Source organism: Rhopilema esculentum, chromosome 19, assembly GCF_057945365.1.
Source record: "Rhopilema esculentum isolate cy_ngs chromosome 19, ASM5794536v1, whole genome shotgun sequence".
In the NCBI taxonomy this organism is placed as follows: domain Eukaryota; kingdom Metazoa; phylum Cnidaria; class Scyphozoa; order Rhizostomeae; family Rhizostomatidae; genus Rhopilema; species Rhopilema esculentum.
In genome coordinates this window covers 1,465,071-1,487,157 of record NC_142833.1, presented here as the reverse complement: position 1 = coordinate 1,487,157, position 22,087 = coordinate 1,465,071, and the positions used below count along the sequence as shown (strand labels likewise).

The 22,087-nt window shown below is 34.6% G+C and overlaps 1 protein-coding gene across 1 annotated transcript; it reads right to left on the bottom strand.

Moving 5' to 3' along the window:
• Positions 1-2,482: 2,482 nt before the first annotated feature.
• Positions 2,483-20,194, bottom strand: LOC135688041 (phenylalanine--tRNA ligase beta subunit). The gene is made up of 20 exons (XM_065204730.2): positions 20,034-20,194; positions 18,557-18,612; positions 16,916-17,013; positions 16,567-16,623; positions 16,231-16,297; positions 15,358-15,417; positions 15,097-15,261; positions 13,478-13,519; positions 11,909-12,017; positions 10,606-10,676; positions 9,801-9,862; positions 9,473-9,524; positions 9,226-9,287; positions 8,189-8,295; positions 7,505-7,605; positions 6,903-6,983; positions 5,232-5,324; positions 4,032-4,149; positions 3,116-3,286; positions 2,483-2,693 (listed from the first exon to the last, which is right to left on the bottom strand). The coding sequence occupies exons 1-20, from the start codon at positions 20,089-20,091 to the stop codon at positions 2,542-2,544; spliced, it is 1,782 nt and encodes a 593-aa protein (XP_065060802.1). The 5' UTR covers positions 20,092-20,194; the 3' UTR covers positions 2,483-2,541.
• Between the last annotated feature and the right edge of the window lie 1,893 nt (positions 20,195-22,087).

The following is a 22,087-nucleotide window of genomic DNA, read 5'->3' as shown; positions in this document are numbered from 1 at the left end:
AATTTCACCAATCTAACAAACCGATGCAGACATATATCCATAAAAGACACATCCTTGCACCACCAAGAATGAAAGTTACTTATCAACTAGAGACCAGAGAAGACGCTTATCCCTCCATCCAGAACGTATCTAAGTTTATGGAATTAATCTCCATCTAATGACTTGCCAAACAGAACTAAAATCCGCTCCATACTTTTCATATTCCCAAATCTGGTTGACCATTAAAATGTTTGCGCCCCCGTCTTGGGAGGCATTTGTTTCCAATAGGGTTCTGGGTTCCTGCAATTTTGAATGAAGTAAATCTTCTTTTTTGTTCTGTCATAAACAAATGAAAACGAAGGGAATTTAAAGAAATTTAATAGAAAACCAATGGCTCAGGATTTCTTTATAAAGGTCTTCTTCGAAATGTTGACCTAAATCTTGTCAAAATATTTCGAAGATTTGCACGAGACAAAATACTTAACGCCCAAATCAACAACAAAGCCTTCTCCAAAAGCTTGTTTGTATAAAATATAAGTTCGTTTGTTTTAAACAAACGATGTTTAGGAATGTTATTGCGAACCCATGGCAAGAATACAGCAGGTAAAGATATTCTTCAAAAGTCAAGATCCAAGATTTGAAATTTACGCTAAGACTCGAGAAATTTTTGGTGGTACAAATTGAGAAAAGGCCTTGAAATCGAATATTTCAAAACAAACGTGAACATTTTGTCTGAAATACTTTAGAGCATAAAACGTCAGAACAGTTATCCAAAACTCCAATTTACGAAATTTATATACCCAGTTGTGGATCGTCATAGGCCACTCAGAAACGCGAGCACACGGCTGCAAAGATTGCCCAGTCAGTGCCGTTTGCTAATTGAAAATTGCCGATAAAGTTGTAGGATAGAAACGAACTCCTTCGGTCTAAACAGAGTTTTAGGGAAAACAAGGCACCAAAACAGTAGCACTGTCACAAGCGAATTTTCGTGGTTACTATAACGGGAAATGAGTAGAAACGACTAGAAACAAGAAGAAACAACTAGGAAACAACTAGGAAACAAGTAGAAACGACTTGGAAAAATTTAAACTGCGGCACAATTTTATTTATTTAGTGGAAATCCTGCATTAATAGCTATGATAGTAGATGTTGATATGGTCATTTTGTTGTAAGAGGAATTAAACTATGAAAGCCTGATATGAAGTGCCAGCATTGTAAGGGCAAATCTCACTGGTGTTGGGTTTAACATGGAACAACTACTGGGAAGGTCGAAATAAAGCAATTTTAATTTTCGGCTAATAATCAAGCCTTTTTCTCTCTGAATTCAACTGCTTTAGGAACTTACCGAAACTTTATAGAGGCTTTAGGGTTAGGCTCCCAAACAAAACATTGTTCAAGAAGTAGATTGTCAACCTATACAGCTTGTTCCTCTAGTATATTGGAGTTTGTTCTTTTAGTTTCTGTTTTTTTTGCTAAAATTAGCGTAGAAACATAAGTAAGCATTATCACTGGGTTTCCGTAACCTCATCTAAGACAACAGCTTTCGCGGTGGAGAACGACATGTCCGAACAGGCAACTGCAACGAAGATGACAATGCCCACGTGGATAGATAAGCTTGCCTCGTTTTGGAGATCTAGTCGTTTCTGCAAAGTCACAAATCGTTTCATGTTGTTTCCTTATCGTTTCTTCTCGTTTGTATTCGTTTCTTGTTGTTTCCTGTTATAGTAAACGCGGCGAATTTTGGTTTCCCGGTGTAGCAAACAGTCTGTAGGTGGCTGCAAAATGAAAACATTATGGCTTTTGACTTCTCGGACGAATTCAGATTCTTATCTAAAACTTATTTTTGATAGATTTTCCCGTTATTCTAAAAAATATCCAAATGTATGGCAATGGATTCTTGTGAAATAGAGAAATGAATTTAGAAGCTACACATCGTCCTACAGAAGTTGAGTTGGGGCTGATCTGTCACAAAATAGTTTTTGATTAAAGTTTAGCGCAAATTAAAGTTCCCAAGAATCATTCAATCTCCTTTCTTATTTGTTAGAATGTCACCTAAGGGTACCGGAAACCGGTAAAAATGAGGGGTGAGAGGGCGGGGAAAATTTGACAGAATAGCCCCAGTTACATGACGCGTAGCCTTGAAAATCCAATTTTATCTGCTCTGATCAATTTTCTTTGCATAGCAATCTCAGAAACATACAATGCTGACTTTCAATGCAGCAAGTAAAATATATTAAATAAAACTGTTTTATATGCCTGGAATCTTAAGCCATAATCGGTAGCTTTGCTGGGCCCCAATGCTCTTTTACATAACAGCTTCTTATCCAATCACTTAGCATTTTTAAAATGCACTGCAATTTTCACGTTATTCTGTAAAGTCATCCGGAATAATCTTCAGTGCCCCAAATTATGGGATGTTTCTCGATGAAAGAAACAAAATGTTACATACAAAGTTCTATCATATAAAAACGTTTAAGAGAGATCTACACACAGCGAATATTCGTTTCTTCTCATTTCTTTGATTCAAAATTGAATTTAATTCGCTAATACTGGCAGAAGTTTCTAGACAAAATACTGTATGTTGATTTCGAATGCTGCACATGGATTGGGCAGTTCAAATTTATGAAGAACTTCCGGATGGAGAACGCCGATCAAGCCTATGACGTCACCATTGACAACGACCTCGGCAGATCTACCAGGGAAGAAAGTGGAATCTGAAAAGGAAGAAATCGTGAAGATCAGCGTGAAAGTTTATATCAGAAATTTCGAAGATACAAAGCTTGAAACGAATGATCGCAGCAAATGTATGAATTCCAGTTACTTTGATGTAAAGGGAAAAACACACGAGGAAGGTTACAGAAAACAACATAATTTTAACTATCACGTCTTGTTTCGTTTCCTTTCTCTGGAAGGGATTTGAAATATCTGGGTCGAGTGCTTGTGGAAAGGTTGCTTGGAAACACATATCTGGCAAAATCTACATCAACATGATTCGATTATAACCCTGATGACAATTTTGATATTCACCTTAACATGAGAAACTATGACGCATTGCATATAACCTTTCCCAAACTACCAAATTAAAGAAAATATAAAACTATAATTTGCTCAGTGTAAATTGTAAAAATTACATTACCTTCAGTCGCCCTAATATGGTAGCCTTGCTTTGGATTCACTACCCTGTTTTCAGTGGGCTTTACATCAAGTAGTTGCATAAAACGATCTAGTAGTCCTTGGATAATTTCAAATCCGGGGGTCTTGTTGCAATGTACTGCACAGAAACGGCGCTCATTTCGAGATCCAACATCTAGCAGTAATGAAAACATTACGTCATAATCATTATCACTTTGCCTTTTTCAAAGCCTTTCTTAAACTTTGTATCATTCAAAAATTGTTCATAAAACTTCTAAAAAAGGTAAATGAAATTTTCCAGGCTTAAATCAAAGTAGATAACAGCGGTAGGGTTTGATGTATGTAGAAACTCCATTCAGATATGGATTTGATTATAATTGGATATGCACTATCGTAGGGACTTAATTCGATGTGTCCTAGGCAGGAGCTGATATCAGGGCTAAAATAATTTTGAATTGTATGTCTACAGACTGTCAACAGACAAATGCATGACACCATGCAAAACTTCATATAAAATCGCAGATATTGGACGAAATCATTTTTGCCATCTTGTCAGTGTCTTCTTTGCCATTTTGTACCTACTGAACCAATTCGATTTGTCCCTTTCAACAAAACCGAATAAACATGATAACACATAAAGAAAACAAAACCGTTTGTAATAAAAAACTGAAAATTTATTAAGACAGACAATCTGAACAGCAAACGGCCCTCAATTTGAAAAAGAAACCTAAAAGCATGTTTTCGAGTTATATTAAATATTTGTTTGCCATACTTAGTATCTGTTTCATAATGCCGACACTTTGTAAGACCTGTGCCAGAGCCATTTTTGGTGGATTTTGTAAGACTTTCTTGCTCAATGCATATCCCAAATGATTGATAAGGAACCTTTCTATTTGACGGAAACGGAACAGGGCACATACCTTTTGAATCATCTCGCAAAACGACATCAGATATTTCAAAAAGTTTTAGAGGAAGTGGCATCTTCTTGTTGCTTGCAACCGTTTTCAGAAGACCAGGTAGAAGAGTTGTCCTAGCAACCTAAGGGGAAAAGAAACAATTATTTGTATGGTAACTGAAATAAAAAAGGTAAAAGGTTAGTCCCGTATTCAATATCTAACGTTGGGGAATGCGCTGTTAGGGGCGCATCGTCCTGGGCCACAGCATTGTGTGGTGGCATTGTGTGGTGGGGTGGCCAGTTCTTTTCCACGCCGCTTTCTAACTCCCTAGTATGTTTCAACTAGGTACTCATTTTCAGCTCAGAGAAAATGGGGGGCCATGCCACACCCAAACCACGCCTTGTTTTCAGTGTTTGTGTGGGAAGCTCTTAAAAGCTGGGGGGGGGGGGTACTCTCTACAAAGCGGCTGAGCATTCGTCTTGACATTCAGTAAAATCAAGATAACATAGTTCTCTTATGTTATCTTGGTAAAATATAAAGACTCCAGACGAAAAGCTTTCCCATGTTGCGAAATGTTTGCTATTTTAATAGCCATATTTAACTTTTGTACCACCAAAAATTGCTTACAATGAACTATATTCATATTGTTTATAGTGCAACGTTTTTAGTGTAAATATTACATTTTTGTTATATAGTATAACAAGAAATATTGCCGGCAGTCCAGTGATAAGGAATAAAAACCAAAAATTAACAAAGTTTTATCATGGATAACAACAGAAAGCATGGCCAAATTTATGGTATATCTAAAATATTAGCAAACTATAGTTGGATTCGTCATTTGCAAGACGGGATAGTGAAAAGTTTAATTTTTGTCCTGGCAACCCTAAAATAATCTATTTTGCAAACAAAAATACAACGAACCAAAAGGAATAGAGTAAGATAATTGAAAGTCTCAAAAAGGTTAAAAAATCAATGTCTGATACGAAGAGAAAAGAATAGAGGGAATAAAGAACAAATTCAATTGCGTATGGAAAAATAAAAATTTAGAAGGAAAAAATTTCAGACTATCACGTGGCACAGGGAAAATTCATCAAATAATTGATATTTTAGAAACTTACAAACCTGTATTTCTATTTCCAGGTATCAAACAGCCAAAAACAAACAAAAATAACAAACGGAATAATGGAGGCCTTAGCACAGAACAAACCTTAGCACAGAACCAACCTGAAACTCCTGGGTTTTGGGATTTCCAATATGAGCTGCATGTTTACAGCCATCAGGTTTGTTTATTCTTTCTGATACATCGTCTCTAGAACACTAGAAAATGAGACTTGTGTTCACAAAAGCGAGGCTGATAACAGATTTGCCTTGGTATTGGAATAACAACATAAGAGAATGAAATATAAGGAAGACGTTTCGAGCATAACTCTTTATCGGAGAATAACTGTATGAAAAGCAATGCACGAAAGTTTCGCTCATTACTCGACGTACAACACGCTCAAATCCATTGATAAACAACATAAATGGTCTTACTGAGAAAATGAAAAAGGCCACGACTATGTAAGGACTTGTACGAATGCAATTTCTACGAGGTTTGGATCACAAAATGTGCAGAAAATGCCCTAAAAACTAGATAGTTTGGCGGCGCTTAAATAATCTACTAACATGGTAAGGTAAAGTAATTATTAAAGGAAAAGCAAATATTTATTTCAGTATTTTCTATGATTAAACCTCTCTAGATTTTAAAACCTTGTTAAAAGCCGTGCAAGCAATAATTGGGAATATTATATTAAAATTCATTCAGCCGGATCTTTGTTACCGTAAGCGGATTTTATAATGTAACCAAAATCCGAACCGATTACAACATAAACAATTATGAATAATCAAAATTTCAGTTTGCTCAACTGTAATCTTATCACGTCTAACATGAGACAACAAGGAATAATATATTTTGAATGCAATGGCACAAAGAGTAAGGAAAAGAAAAAGGAAATTTCTCCTCAACACTGTCTAAAAGTTTCCAACGAGCTACACCAATAGAACAGGTGTACTGCCGAAACACGATGCAGATCACTATCAAATATGTACGTCAAGAAACAAAATGTATTCGAAACAAATATGATACGATATTAATCAAAAATGAGCTTACAAAATCAGTTGATATTAGGTCTTTTGTATGTGCAGCTATAATTCTTTGAAAATAGACACAGGTAATCATGATAAATATAATGTTATTATATTATATTATATTATATTATATTATATTATATTATATTATATTATATTATATTATATTATATTATATTATATTATATTTTATTATATTATATTATACTATATTATATTATATTATATTATATTATATTATATTATATTATATTATATTATATTATATTATATTATATTATATTATATTTTATTATATTATATTATGCTATATTATATTATAATATGCTTTAATTTATCTTCATTGATTATATTCTCTATTCATAATCCCCATTGCCATGTATATTACAAATTCATTGGCAGACAACTGCACATAACTAAAGGAGGATATGAAAACCTCTGGTTTAAGACAGAATGGGAAAATTGACTTGAAAATCTCCTTCTGTGCGAGTGGGAAAATTTTGAAAAATTAATAAGCGGCGAGGAAATGTTATCAAGCTGAACAATATTTTAATGAGCCCATGGGAAGCAAAACGCGGCGCTCCACTCTATCTTGTAAATTGCGTTTTGATGTTTCAATGAGATCATTGATGGCGAAAGCCCAGTCTACCAAACCCATCGAACATTCACTTTGAAAACGTCATCAACAGACTGTTCTACGTAGGAAAGCTATTTGAGGTGGAAGCTTCAATGAAAATGAACGCAAATTGAATAAAACGCATGTCGTACCAATGAAAATGTGAGCGCCTCAGTGAATCCAGCCTGAGCAATAGGCCCTCGCACTAGGTCACAAAGTTTATTCAATGGTAGCTGAAATAAAAAACAAAACAAAATTATGAAGACTGACGACGAAAACGAAGACGAAGACGACAATGAAGATAACGATGAAGTCGACAATGATTGGTGATAATCGTGGCTGATAATAATTATAATAATTAATGATAATAATTAATGATGTATGGTTGACGATTTTGTTGGGAATTGATGGTGTATGTAAAGGCGGCGGTGCTAATCATCATGTTGATGTTGATAGCAATCATGATTATGTTGGTTGTTGTGTGATGATGAGGAATGATTGATGGATTATGATGATGGAAATGATGTTTGTTATTATGATACTGTTAGTGTTGTAAGTTGTAGACATAGAAAGAATCATTGACTAAGTAAACACTCAGCAGTATTAGACAAACACGATTAAGCTGTCATTGGAATCAGCAGTCACAGAAATCGGAAATCACTTTAATCACATTCGTGACGTCAGCATTCTATATTGACACTCATAACTACACATACAGAGCTTTAATCACAAGATCACTGAAAACCAACTGTACCTGGTTAGCGATGCAGTTGGTTGGGGGTATCACTTCAGTTACATTGTTGTATCCATAGGCAATGGCTATGTCTTCGTAAATATCGCAAGGGTGGATCACATCTAGAAAATATATTTTAACGTAATATCAAAATATAATAAATATAACATCCTCGAAGTCACCAGAAAAAAAATCAAATATTATACATCGTTAAAACTGTAAGAGGAGGATGGAACAGTACCGAAAAGTTGGGATGAAATCAAAGTATACGCTGTTGCTATATAATAATCATCATTCAATTACGATGTTATAATATGAGCACGACTCTCTTACGACCAATTTACAGTCTTTACAGAGACATCTCCCTGATTGTTTGAATGGTCATTACACAGGTTACATTATGTTTCCATAGGTTACTCTGAGCTGGCCAACAGAGTAAGAAAAGATTAGTTCGGCCATCTACTTAAGCCAATATGAAATATTTGAGGGATATGAAAATCTGAATTGCAATTCCAGGCAAGACATAGGCTGGGACGTTTATAGCAACATTTTAGCAGAAACTATACGCGTCACATCGTTAAGAAGGACAGAGTTTGGACGTATAACATTCCAATAACTCTGCGAATTATAAATCTTTTTTCGATTCAAAATGGTCACAAATACTTTTGTGAATATAAATATCTAAGATCCAGATGGCATAATTACCGGCTCTCGTTGGCGGCACAATGACGTCAACACGCTTTCCATCGTCAACAACTTTCGATTTTAAACACATTCTGGTAAGAATGTCGGCAGCTTTCTCCGCGCTTATACTGAAAGCCAAGGAAATTAAAAATGAAACGAGCGAAGTTATTGGTACAAGCTTGCGACATAAATAGCCAATGGCGATGTGTGAGGACCTCTCCCAAAACCCCCTTTTAACCATATTATAAGAACTGACTTACCCCCGGGAAGAGGACTTTTAGTTAGTTAGAGAGAGGGACTGTTCGAATCACGTTGAGGAGTTGTAAAGAGTATTTGGTTTTTATAAAGGTTTGCGTTGGAAAACTTTGTCGTGTATTGTACTTGAAGCTAATTGATTTGCACTCGAACCGGGCCACATATGCGAGATGAAAATGAACTCATGAAACCGAATGTTATTTCGAATTTAAGAAGATTGCTTTTTACCAGTCTGCTTTATGGTGCTTGCAGTCGTATAGATAAGACTTGTGCATGTTTGATGTAAACAACAGGGAGGTTCTAAGTTGCTACTCCAAGTGTTACGCACAATCAGTCATGATATTGATTATTTTCATCACGTACAGTAAATGCTTTACATTCCTGTTAGATTTCGTGTAGCTTAAGCAGTTGCCCTAACGGCAATTTTCCTTTCCACAAGTTTTGACAAAAGAAAAAAAAATGATGAGAATATCACAGTGCTCAAGTGATATTAGTGGACTTAGAAGTGTGTCACCCTAGCAATAATCTTCCTCCAATAAACCTTGACAAGGGAGAAATGACGAGCAAACACAATTTTTAGCATAGAATTCTCACACCCTAGCAAGCTATTAAAGAGGTAAATGATGTCACTAGAAAGTATCAAGTACTTTATGTACATCAACACAAACTTTACTTAGTACTCAAACAAAAAACAGAGCCAACAAAAACTGCTAAGCCCTAAAGATGGTGATTCGTTAAAGAAATTCCTTCAAATGGAATTTTTTGGTCGAATTTTCTGAAAATGGCTCGAAGCATTAACTCACTTGATTCCTACAGCCTTGTTCGCTCTTTCTACTTCAACAATCTCCTTTCTGTATTCAAGTTCCTGAAATGAAACAGAGGCACCAAAATGCAATTGCTGTGCATTTGAGTTTGCATAACAATGGTGAATCGTTTCCAGGCTTAATTCAAATGAATGGCAAATAAAACTTGTGCAAAAGCTGACACATTCTAGAGGTCAACAAGAAAGGAAAAAAAATGACAAACATTACAGAAACGACAAAAACCTACCGGGTAAGTTATAACCTTGCCATCTGGTTGGTGGACATCGACGCTTTCGACTCTGTTATGCAAGAAAATTAAAATTAAAGGGTCTAGCAATTATCCTTAAATAGTAGCTCTCACGGCACGAGAAGAAACAAACCAAATGATATCTGAAATTTCTGGTAAACACATGTTTTTTTCACGACATGTGAGCAATCATTTGTAGGTAGCCCTGTACAAAACAACTCAACATGTGTATGCTAGAATGAGGTACTCAACTACGGGACTAACATTTTGCAAAAGACACAGCTAAAAATTATGGCTCTACAAACCTACAGTACTCGATAATACTCACACAAACGGATCTTTGCAATAAACGCTAAACATGGTGACCAGAGTGTCTAATACAACAGAGGCCTACGAAGAAAGAAGTTTCATATTTGAACAAAAAGCTGGGAACAGAAAAACTCTTTCAACTCTTTCGCAAGTAGTAGGTGGTTCATGGAATCTTAGCTTCTCCTTTAAATTTACATAAAGTCCCTTAAAATTTGAAATGCAACCTTTTTCAATCAACAAAATGCATTCCTTTTTAAGATATGATAAATGTGTACAAATAATTAATTGGTGTCCAATGCGGACTTTATTCTCTTGATTCTGAGATAGAACGGTTGCAACAATCCGGAATGGATTGCTAGATTAGCAGGTTTTTATGATGGATGCACTTTTTAATGTAGAAAAATATTGGAGGTTTACTATGCTATCTAGAACAATATTTAAGGCTAACTATGAAACCTAAAACAGATAGAAGGTTTACTGTGAAATCTAGAAAAAGATTGAAGGTTTACTGTGCAATCTAGAAAAAGATTGAAGGTTTACTGTGCAATCTAGAAAAAGATTGAAGGTTTACTGTGCAATCTAGAAAAAAGATTGACTTGGACAATATGAAGGTGCATCAAAGGATATCAATTTGCATTAAGGGATACGTCAAAAAGGCACAATGTTCTGTCTTACATTTATGTTTCTTTCTTATCTTAATTTCAGATCATTATTATTAGATTAGAAGATTATATCTTCATGAACCAATAGTGCTTGATTACAACATCATACACAACCGTTCTAACAAACACAAAAATACATTTTATAAACATTGGTGACGTCACCTTATGTAGGTCCGTGGCTGTGCTTTCGATGAAAACATTTTTAGTTTCTAAAGACATCTTCGAGTGGTCCCCTGCAAAAATATCAACAACTTTGCATGAATGGCGGTCATTCTAAAAATTAATAAGCTTTAAATTCTATTTTTTGAAATCTGCGAAGTCGATTGATTACAGGTACAACCTAGCTTCAGTTTGACGATGCTCTACAAAATTCTTACAGGTCTCATCAAGATTTTGAGCATGAACTGTAAGCAACGATTTTATGCAATCACAAGTAACTGATGGGGTGCTAAAACGGGGGCCGATGGTCTTACACCACCATAAAAACAGCTCAAAGCAAGGGAAAGGCGAGAGCCTGCAGGTTCATTGTACAGATGATCACAAAGGGTCTTAGATACGTAAACTGGTGTGTTGAGATTTGAAAATTTGCTCTTTAATCAAAAAGTTTAATTTCTGTTATGCAAGGTCATTTTCTGTTGTTCAGACGAATCAAGTTAATTCGTTTAGGTAAACACGAGATTTATTTGTCGGTAAAATGCCGAAAATCAGCAAGAATCGAAGATAACCGTCATTAAATTAGGAAAGTTTGAGAACCTAAACGATAAAAAACAGCAGGAAGGTATTTTCTGAGTAGGCCTCAATAATTCAAGGTTAAAAACGAGCTGCAGCGGAAATGAAGAAAGTAAAATCGACAGGAACAATGGGATATTGAAAACTTAAGAGCAGATAAACATTACAAACCCGCACACGACAATTAACAAACGAATAGTCGGCGAATGATGTAAATCGTTTTACTGAATATGTTAGCTTGCTTAAAACCATAAAAAAACAAGCTCATAAGGCCGGTTACTACTTCAGCGAAGTATTCCGCAAATTCGTCAGCGATTTGAATGACTTTTGTTCTTTCTGGGAATAGGCGAATTCGCTAGTGAAATATGAAAGTTGAAAGGAGTTTAAAAGCCAAGAGGAGTAATGATGAACACGCTCGGCGAATTCGTTCCAGTGGAACCCGGCCTTTATACTTGAAATGAAGATAAATGTACGTACAGCTAAAAAGAGGGTCCATGGAAAAGCAGTCGTGATGGGAAACGACCTTATAAATTTATAAATTTCTTTCACTATAAGAAACATCTCCTTTCTTAAAACCGCAAAATACCTTGTAGCATAAACACTTGAACGAACCCTATGCAAGATGAGTATTAGGAATAGTAGGAAGAGAATTAGTATAAGGATTAGTATAAGGATCTGGCTATAGTTAAATTCTTGAATGACGGACGAATTCTGATTTATAAATCTTAGTACATACCATTGATAATGGGAGGCATTGACAAAACCACGTTGTTGCTGTCGTAAATGACGGGGTAGAGTGGCTCGTTCTCTATTATATGCAAATAATGCTTGAGGTGGTTGTCACTCTGTCGAAAAAGGAGAGGCGATCAGCAAGCATGGAATAACGCATTGGGGCAGTGCGCAGGAGGAATGGGGGATACAAACCTTTTTATTTGGATTTTAAAGGCTATGAGTGAAGTGAGTAATTCAAAGCCCAATAGTGGAGCATGCAGCACATTTTATCGTGGCTTGATTGCAACCCGAGATATACGCTCCATCCTTTAGGAGGATATGATAATATTCTCATATGGAAGACTTCTCAATGCACCAAGGTGACTGACTGCGCCCCTACCCCGAGTAACAGACAGTCATGAAGACACATGTTTCTTTTCACGCTTCAAGTGTTTTTCCACCCAATTTGAAAGGGGGGCGTAGTTAAAGCTGACAAGTTTATATTCATCAATTCAAATTATCAATTCAAATTTCAAGGGAATCTATCTTCAAAAAACTTTCAGAGCTCTACGTTCCTGAAACAGTACTTTCAAACAAACGTTTTTACGCTAATTTCACTGCAGTACTTTTCAAAGTTTTGTTTTCTAATTATCGTCTGGCTTTCTCGAAAAAATGCGAAAGCGGGACACAACTTCATCGATGGTGACCATCTGTCGATCTCGGATTTCTACGCAAAGACAGGAGTTGCAGCTAAACGCAAACATAGATATATATTTATTCATTGGAAATAAAATCAGTAGGTTAGGAGGTGGAATTTCACTCCTACAGTTACAATAGAAAAGCAGAGCTCTACAGGGATTTACTTGCAGAATCAAACAAAATTATCCCTAATTGAAATTATTCTGTCTGCACATGCTGCGAGGGCATCAATGAAGACCACGAAAATGAGTTTTGCCTGATGAATATATTCACGTTTCAGATGTTGGAGACTACGATATGCAGACCGCACGTTTTTCTCAGATGAATGGACAGAATGTGGAGCATTTAACTTTATCTGTCTGATAATAGCAGAGCTTGTATAAATCTACCCATTACATTGCCATAATGACAGTAAAGCACCTAGATAATACTCAATCTAGACTTTCTCGGTAAAAAACTCAAATAGAATTGAAATTAATACAGGAATACAATACAATAAAATAATACGCATGAAAATTGTCATAATGCTTTCAATCCTTTATAAAAACATCAGTTCAATTTTTCATGAAAATATTCGACAAAATATTCGTTCAATCATTGATAAAAATATTAAGACGTGATAAACAGAAACAATACTTTTACATCTTGGTATTGTGTTGTTTTCTCCATGTTAATAGAGTTGTTTGTAGTAGAATTTGAATATCAAATAAATTGAATCAATAAATATCAAGATGCAACAAAACGTAATCTGATCGCCGCATGTTCGGATACTTTACCCTTGCTAAATCGTACTAGAGATGCAAAGATGTAAAGAAACATTGTCAAGCATATACAAGCATCGGGTATCGACAGGAAGTATTGTGTTAAAAAGAGTTATTCATAAAAACTAACATACCTTGTAAATCTGCATCAACTCTGCAGCTGTAGTTTCTTTTGGCTACGGAGTGAGGCATTGAAAGGTTAAAACTTGCCAAAAATGTCTATCAAATATGTATATATATCATATCATATCATATCATATCATATCATATCATATCATATCATATCATATCATATCATATCATATCATATCATATCATATCATATCATATCATATCATATCATATCATATCATATCATATCATATCATATCATATCATATCATATCATATCATATCAAATCATATCATATCATATCATATCATATCATATCATATAATATCATATCATATATCATATCATATCATATCATATCATATCATATCATATCATATCATATCATATCATATCATATCATATCATATCATATCATATCATATCATATCATATCATATCATATCATATCATATCATATCATATCATATCATATCATATCATATCATATCATATCATATATCATATCATATCATATCATATCATATATCATATCATATCATATCATATCATATCACATCATATCATATCATATCATATCATATCATATCATATCATATCATATCATATTCTATTGTATTATATTATATTATTTTATCGTATTATAATATTATATTGCAGGGACCAAGTCAGTTTCTTTTAATATAAAATGCGTAGTAGTGGAGAACATGAACCACCAATGAAGGGTCTAAATTATTGCAAAACATTACTACACCGAGATGGTAAGTTTACCTTCATTTAAGATCAAATAAAACCACTATTATTTTGAAGAAGACAATTTCAATTTCTTTATGTTGAAATTTAAGTACCATGCCTACATAGGTTGAGAAAATCAGGGATCATTTCTTTCACATTAAGATTAAAAATTATCCTGCATAATTGTTGCAGAATAATTCTTACACAAATGGAAAATTTAAAAGTTGTCCCAAGTTTTCCTTGTGTTTGTGATTTTCTAAAGCAAGCTTGGTTTCATTTTTATTGTTCAAGTTACTTTTTTCTACATCTACATTCTCTTTACAACATTCCTCAAATTGCAAACAAAGAGAAAACAGATTTAGGCAAAGTTTCTTGTTGAGCATTGTGGGCAAATCTGTCTTTGCACCACAGGCATAAGGAGGGCGAAAATGAGCATTGTAATGGGAGTACAGTGCTGGCAAATCAAGGTTTATTGCTTTTAACTCTTGTCAGCAAGTTACTTTGATGATCTGACATTCAAGCATCAAATAGCAGTCCCCTCCCCCTTTCAAGAGAATTATGTTACCTGGTACAGAATTAAATAACTGACAATAGGCCCTTGCCAGACAAGAGCCCTTGACTGAAGCATTTTAGACCCCCATCAAAGCATGCTGGCCCCTCCCGTTGAAAGGCAAGGAATTGAATTGATTTTTATCACTCTGGGACAAGGAGGAATTGTCATCCCCTGTAAGATGACAAAGCTTCTCTGTCAGAAAACCACCACTTGACTGTTGTTGTCCAACAAGAACAACATTTTTACATATTGCTTGTAAATATAGGTTAATAAATATGACTGACTTGCTAAAAATAAATCTCAGAAATTATTACTCGGGAATAAATTTATAAGGAGAATTTTAAATGTCTTACCTGGTTGAGTGCTTTGAATTTGATGACATCAGGACTCTCTGCCGTATAACGGAAAGGTCCTTTGATTTTATCCATATCATGCAAGCCTATAGCAACAAGTGCTCGTCGTCTGCATATGTTCTGATGAAGTTTCTCTTGAAGTTCAATAAAACTATTGTAAGAATCCTGAAATAAAAAGGCATCAATCAAAACATTTTATTAGAAATTAACAAAGGCAGTGGTAGACAAAATCATATATAAATGATTTCTCTTAGTTCTTACCTGGGTAAATGTGATATTCCGTAGAATTGCTGAGACACAGTGAGGCCTAACCTTTGCAGTCTGGAAAACACATTTGAATAATTTCAGACTATAATCAATTGCAAATAGAATAAAAAACTGAAAACACAGTTATGTAAAAGCTTAGTAATAGTCAGGTCTAGTTAAATATAAATTTTGATGTTGCATATTCCACTATTGTGTGCTTTCACTGAAGAATAAATCTTAAGATTCCTAATTGGATTCACACTTGACTAACTTGACTTTAAACACTTGGCTTGGATTCACATGTGCATAGACAAGCCAGAATGCATAAATTTTGGCATTCTTTCCCACAATAAGCAAACTAGCCAGTCACAGAGCCATGCCCTGCTTTCATACTTCCATGTTAACTTGATTCACTAATTGCAATCTGAAATTGCAATCTTTTAGCTTGTCGAATATGTTGAGTTTTGAAGAATGCCATACTTTTTCCTTTATGCAAATTTACTTCGTAAAATGATTTATTGAATTGCAAATCCCATCATTATATCTCTCCAATCACCAAGCATTTCATCCTCACTTTTGTTTCTTTTTAAAAGAACTTTTTTGGCGTTTTAGGCAAAATGATGACTGTATTCTAATTTTAACCTAGTTTCTGCACAGTTCGTCATTTACAATCCAGTTGATATTATCATCATTAAAAGGCAACAAATGTTTGGTGGCTTTAGAAGCAAAAATGCAGAAATTCTCTGAAAAACTAGAGCATGCTCTATGGGCCTTCTATATTCTTATGAAATGCAAAATCAAGCATGGTTAAACACTTATTGAAACTAATGAGGCCCTCCAAAATAGGTTATTACTGAAATTAATAAATGAAGAACAAACTGAAGTTACCTCTGGCTTGATGTAAAGAGCTTGGGGGTTTTCAGGTTTCACCTTTTTGTACTGTGGTATTGGTGCCCTTCCAATAAAAAACATTGGTTAGAATTCCATAAATTTTGGTGCATAGGAAAGGACATGCAACAGGACAATAGTAAATAGTAAATCTGAGACTCAAGATCAATATCCAGACAGTTACTTGATGACAGCATGTCCTGTGCAACTCAGTGATGCAACTAAAAATCATTCCATTATCTGCACCATGGTGTGTAGCTTTGTCTTTAAGGGCATTTAGTACTATACAACAGACCAGTAAACAATGATATTTATTAGTAATTTCAAGTAACTTACTTTCCGAGAAAGACAAGAAGACTTCTGGCTAATCCTTCCAAGCAAAGCAAATCATACCTAAGACAAATTAAAATGTCTCAAATGGACTATGTAAAATGTATCGGACTTAAAATTGTTCAATGTGTTTTCAAAAGATGAAAAACAGAAAATTGCTGTAAATAAATCCAGAAAATTAAAAGAAATTTGTATAGAGGGAAATTTTAAAGGAGGGTCTCTCTCAGTAGATAGACTTATCAAGGAGAGAGCACCCCCTTTTCCAATTTTGGTATAAACATTTTGGTTTAAAATGAAATTAATGAAAAAAATTAAAATATTAAAGATATTCACAGATATGGAACTGAAAAACTACCTGTTAGCAGGGACATCTATTTTGTAAATTATTTCATCAGAAGCATTGGCGGCTTTGTCTTCACCTTGCTCTTTTGAGATCATTTGTTTTTCAGATGTCTGTGAAGATGGTGAATTTGTATGTCTGATAATCAATAACTAATACAAGTGTTCTTTAAAAGCAGTGTTGGCAATGTTGTTAACATAGTGATAATTTTTCATTAACTTCCTTAGGAAATTAATAACCAGTACAACGATAAAGAAAAGAGACATCATGTATTTATCAACTTCTTGCTACATCATAGACATTTCCAATTTAGGCAATTCCATTACGACAAGTCCATTAAATCAAATTAAATAATGTTTCGACTCTGGCTAGCGTCATCTCCAGTATAATTACAGATGAGACAAAATCAACTTTAATACGAAAGAGCTAAACAAAGGGGATCATAAGTCATATGATAAGGAAGTACGCTGGAGGAGCAGTCAGGATGCGAGAGAAGACACAAGGAATAAATAGCCTAGAGAAATAAACAAGGAATAAAGAACAAACAAAGAAAACAATGTAATAGGAATAGAGGACTGTTGGGAATTAAGCAAAGGTCTGTCATGGTGTACGAGGAGACTTTCATGAATAAGTTATCAAAGAAGTTGTTTGTTTTGGAAAGAATAGGAAAATCTTCAACAGAAGCTACGTGTCTAGTTTTGGAAATATGATCGTGAATGGAGGAAGGGCTAGGGGTTTTAGCACCCTGACCATGTTTGTTGATTCCCAAGTGCTCTCTACATTGAATCAGTGTACTTCCTTTAATGAAGCATACTATTTTTTATCTTTAATGTAGTTTTTTTCTCTTTAGTCATTTCCTTTGCTTTTTTCTAGTGTCGTTTGCATCTCTATTATCTCATTCTTACTGTTATTCAAACCAAAATGAATTGTTAACTCGTCGTCAAATCATGTCAACCGGGCACATGGCTTTGATAGCTCTATCTTGAGTTTTTTTCATGTGTCAGTCAGCTGATTTAATTATATATAAGGTTGTTTTTCTCTCTTTAATGTTCTTATTGTAATTTTGGATTTAATAATCGAATTTTAAACAACTTACTTAAATGACGTAACGTGTAATTAATTGATTTGCTGAAAAAATGTTTTTTGAGTTTTTGAGTTATCACCTGATTTACAATCCCCTTTGTTTAGCACTTTCGTATTTAAGTTGATTTTTTCTCACCTGTAATTCTACTGAAGATGACTCTAGCCAGACTCGAAAAATTATTAAATTTAATTTAATGGACTTGTCGTAATGGAATTGCCTAAATCGGAACTGCCTTAATGGAATGGTCTTAATGTCTTAATTGGAATTGTCTATGATGTAGCAAGAAATTGACGAATACATGATGTATTTTTTCTTTAAGTAGTCGTATTGGTTATTAATTTCATTATTAAGCTGCGTTTTCAGAAAACTCAATTCCTTTGAAAATATGGTAATCTGTAAGGCAATACAGATGGTTAAGAAGATAATTATAATTATATAAACAGCTGGAGTTTTGTACTTAAAGGGTTTTCCTCATACTGCACGCATTAGAATAGTAGTTTTCTTTAGCTGGAAAGATTCTATGTATTTGAAACCCTTAGAAGAATGAATGAATAGACTGTGACATAGCTTACAATTTCATCCAATTCCAATCCATACTCAAAACAAAGCTCATCAAATTCTTCATCAGCTGAAAAGTAAAGACGATCAGGTCAAAGGTGAATTTAAAAAGCAAAATCACACATTGAGGGGGCCTGTCAGATAGTCTCTAAAAGCTGCAAAACTAGGTACAAAGCAGCAAAAAGCTGTAATCTACAAGCATTCAAAGCTAATTCACACTGAAAGACACAATATTGATACAAAAATATAACAGGCACCCATTGTGGTTGGGAAAGTAACAAACTGAAGCCTGAATTATGTATGGTTGATGTAAGGGAATACAAGTATTTGGTTAATCTTTTAAACTAACACATCAGAAAATTTTCTAATCCCTTATTTGATTTTAAAATGTTGATTCGCAACAATCCTTTCAGATTAGTATGCATGTCTGGAAGATTAAATTATGTGGGAAAAGTAGTTTTTTATGAGTGCAATCTGCTTATCTAGGGTTTTTGTAGAAGTTCTGACTGCCTGTAAAATGCTGTTAGAGGACAAAAAGAGGACCATCATAATAAAACCTCTAATGCTGACTTGAAATATGAACAAATAAAAATTTTTAAAGGAGAGATAACACATTTACTTTCATTCAAAATACAAACAATGCAATATGCAGAGCATGGTAATTGCACACCCAAGATATAAACATGGTAAAGCTGAGGCCATACCTATAAACTAAATCTATTTAATAAAATAGTGGAAAAGTTGATAGTGCAGGACCATTTTACATGGTTTTCCACACAAAACCTGAGTCACATTGCAGGGCTTTTGCTACACCTTAGATCTTGTCAAAATCTGCCATACTCTGCAAACTGGCAAAAAATATTGAGAATATTTGGCCTTAAAGCTAATGGGATAAAATCTTTGAGTATCTTTGTCTCAATGAGATTTTGTAAACAAGGCAGTATGTATGCCTGTGGAATTGCCAAAAATATGTGTTGTTCCCCTTCAATTCTTCTTTTCCTAAAATCAAATCATCATAGCTTTAAACTTGCTCTACTATCAGTGTCATCAAACAAAACTCATATTTGGGGGGGGGGGGGCTGCCCATTGTATTGCTTCCAATTAAGTAAATTTTTATAAAGGAAGCATACTTTTTGACAATTATTGGGGGGATTTAAGCTGGAATTTCTAGCCTTGTAGCTTTCAAGATGGAATACAAGTACCATGTACATGATTAATATCTAATTTTGTTATCAAACTAAATGCTTTTTTGTCGATCGTGAGGGAACTTAATTCTTAATTTGCCCTAAGGAATGGGACACACCCATATGACACCCAGATCACAAAATTCCACACCTTTTACCATGTGTAGAGGGTCATTTCAAAAAAGATATCTGGGGTGTGCATTTGCCATGCTCTGCAGTCTGGGTCTGGACGTTATAAATATATTAAGATATCTAACGATCGATCGTCAATTAGGAAGCGATCGAATAACATAAGCTCAGATCTTACTGAAACTTCGACCAAGTGCCTTGAACAGGAGCTCCTTCTTTACACCAACCGTAGGCATATCAAGTACTTTCTCAGTCAACCTCTGTAATTCAAAGAACTAACTTCTAGCAATTTTCAAAAGGCCAATGCTGCTGATGAAACTGCAGTCTCACTCTGGATCAAGGCTGAGTTGCATTAGCCTCGTTCCCATAAGAAAATCTTTCAATGATTCAATCAATTTGGTATTTAGCTTCATGCAACGTTTTTTGAATCACGTATTAAGAATCATGAAACTTTATAACTTTTAATATCCGTGATTGTAATTAATTTCGTAATAATTAGTCAAACTCGATGTATTTTTGCATTAGCCATGTATTGAATGTAGAGTGGCGAGGGGCCATCTCGGCCTTCGTGTCTAATGAAAAAAATGGCTCCCTCAGCATAGGTTCCAAATCTTGCATTGGCTGAGCGACCACAATTCTCCATACCCCATTAGCCACTCAGAATTTAAGAATACGACAACAAACGTGCATCGGAGCTGGATTAAGTGCTGAAAGATTGATAAATTTATCAAACTTTTTCATATTGCATTATGGCAGTTTCTCCATAATTTGTAAAAGATTAAATTTTTGAAAAAAATAGGATATCTTTCAGCACATTTTATGCTATTATTTTTTAATTGGTAGTGGTAAAAATGTGCAAAATAGGCCTAAATCTTGCTGCGACGCACGTTTGTTGTCATATTCTGAAATAGAGAATTTCGGCGTATGGAGAATTTTGGTCGCTCAGCCAATCAAAAATTTGGAACCTATGCTGGCTCAATCATGACTGAATTAAAACACTAACCATAATTATAACAAACACATGTAATTCATCTAGCTGAAAGAAAACTTTAAGAGCTCAATACAATCCCCTCACGAAAGTACCCGGACATTTCGAAGATCGTTTGCGCTTTCAGACAAAAACAAATTTGGGCTGGTGATAACGAATTTCTAACTCAGTGATAATAATTTTTTGAGAAACCCTTCCAAAATGAACCAGAATATAAAATGTTGCAAAACTTCTGCGCTTTTTACCCGATATCATTTTTTGTTAAAATGGAAAAACCTTTGCGCTACAAGCCTCACGCACATCAACTATTGTCAAATATGCGGAGAACAGCAAAGTTAGATAACTTGGACTCAGTTAAAATCGGCTAATAAAACATGGTATTTTTTTACAAATTGATTCTTGAGACACAAATATTTTCGATTGAAGAGAAATACGTGTTTACTCTCAGTTGGGAAAAATGTTTGCATGGAGATGCCACCGATCGACTATAAAACATGGATGACATTTGGTAATATTTTACCAGTGTAAAAACTTTCTTGCAAAGCAGAAGTATCATTCAGTGCAGGACCATTAGGCCATATTTGTTTTACCGCTGCACTTTTTGCCGAAATTGGTCTGTACGAGGGTACATTCACAACTCTTTGTCATTTTCCTTGCAATATTTATCGACAGCTTTTAAAAGTTTAATTGTTTATTAACATTTATTGCAGTTTTGCGTAATGATGCAAACCAGTTTTGATGCAAATTCGGTTAGGGCGGAACGCTCTGACGTTAGTGTGGCGAGAGCTCTTGCTCTTTTTGACCGCGAAAAATTTGTTAAACCTCTTTCTTTTCAAATTTTTTTGCATATCTCGAAAGTGGCAGTTTTTGTGAATCCAATGATACTGGCAACTTAATGATAGCTTTTTCCCATCATTGTGATAAAACATTATTTCTAGATACTGCTCAGAAGTCAATTCTTTTCTTTCGGTCGCTACCATTTTGAGGAGAACCCCTTACAGAGTTTGCTTACACATCGATAAGATTACTTTTTTTCGACGAATAAATAGATTAAAGGCCAAAAAAACTTCAAGAAAAAATTCGAGGAAATTGATAAAAACGTTTTCATGAAAACTGACTTTGAAATTTGTAAACAAATTTCTCTAACAACAGATTCGCAACTGAATTCGAAACTGTCCGGATACTTTCGTGAGGGGAGTGTAGATATATCTAAAAGGGCGTTGCCTCTGGTTTCTGTTGAATGA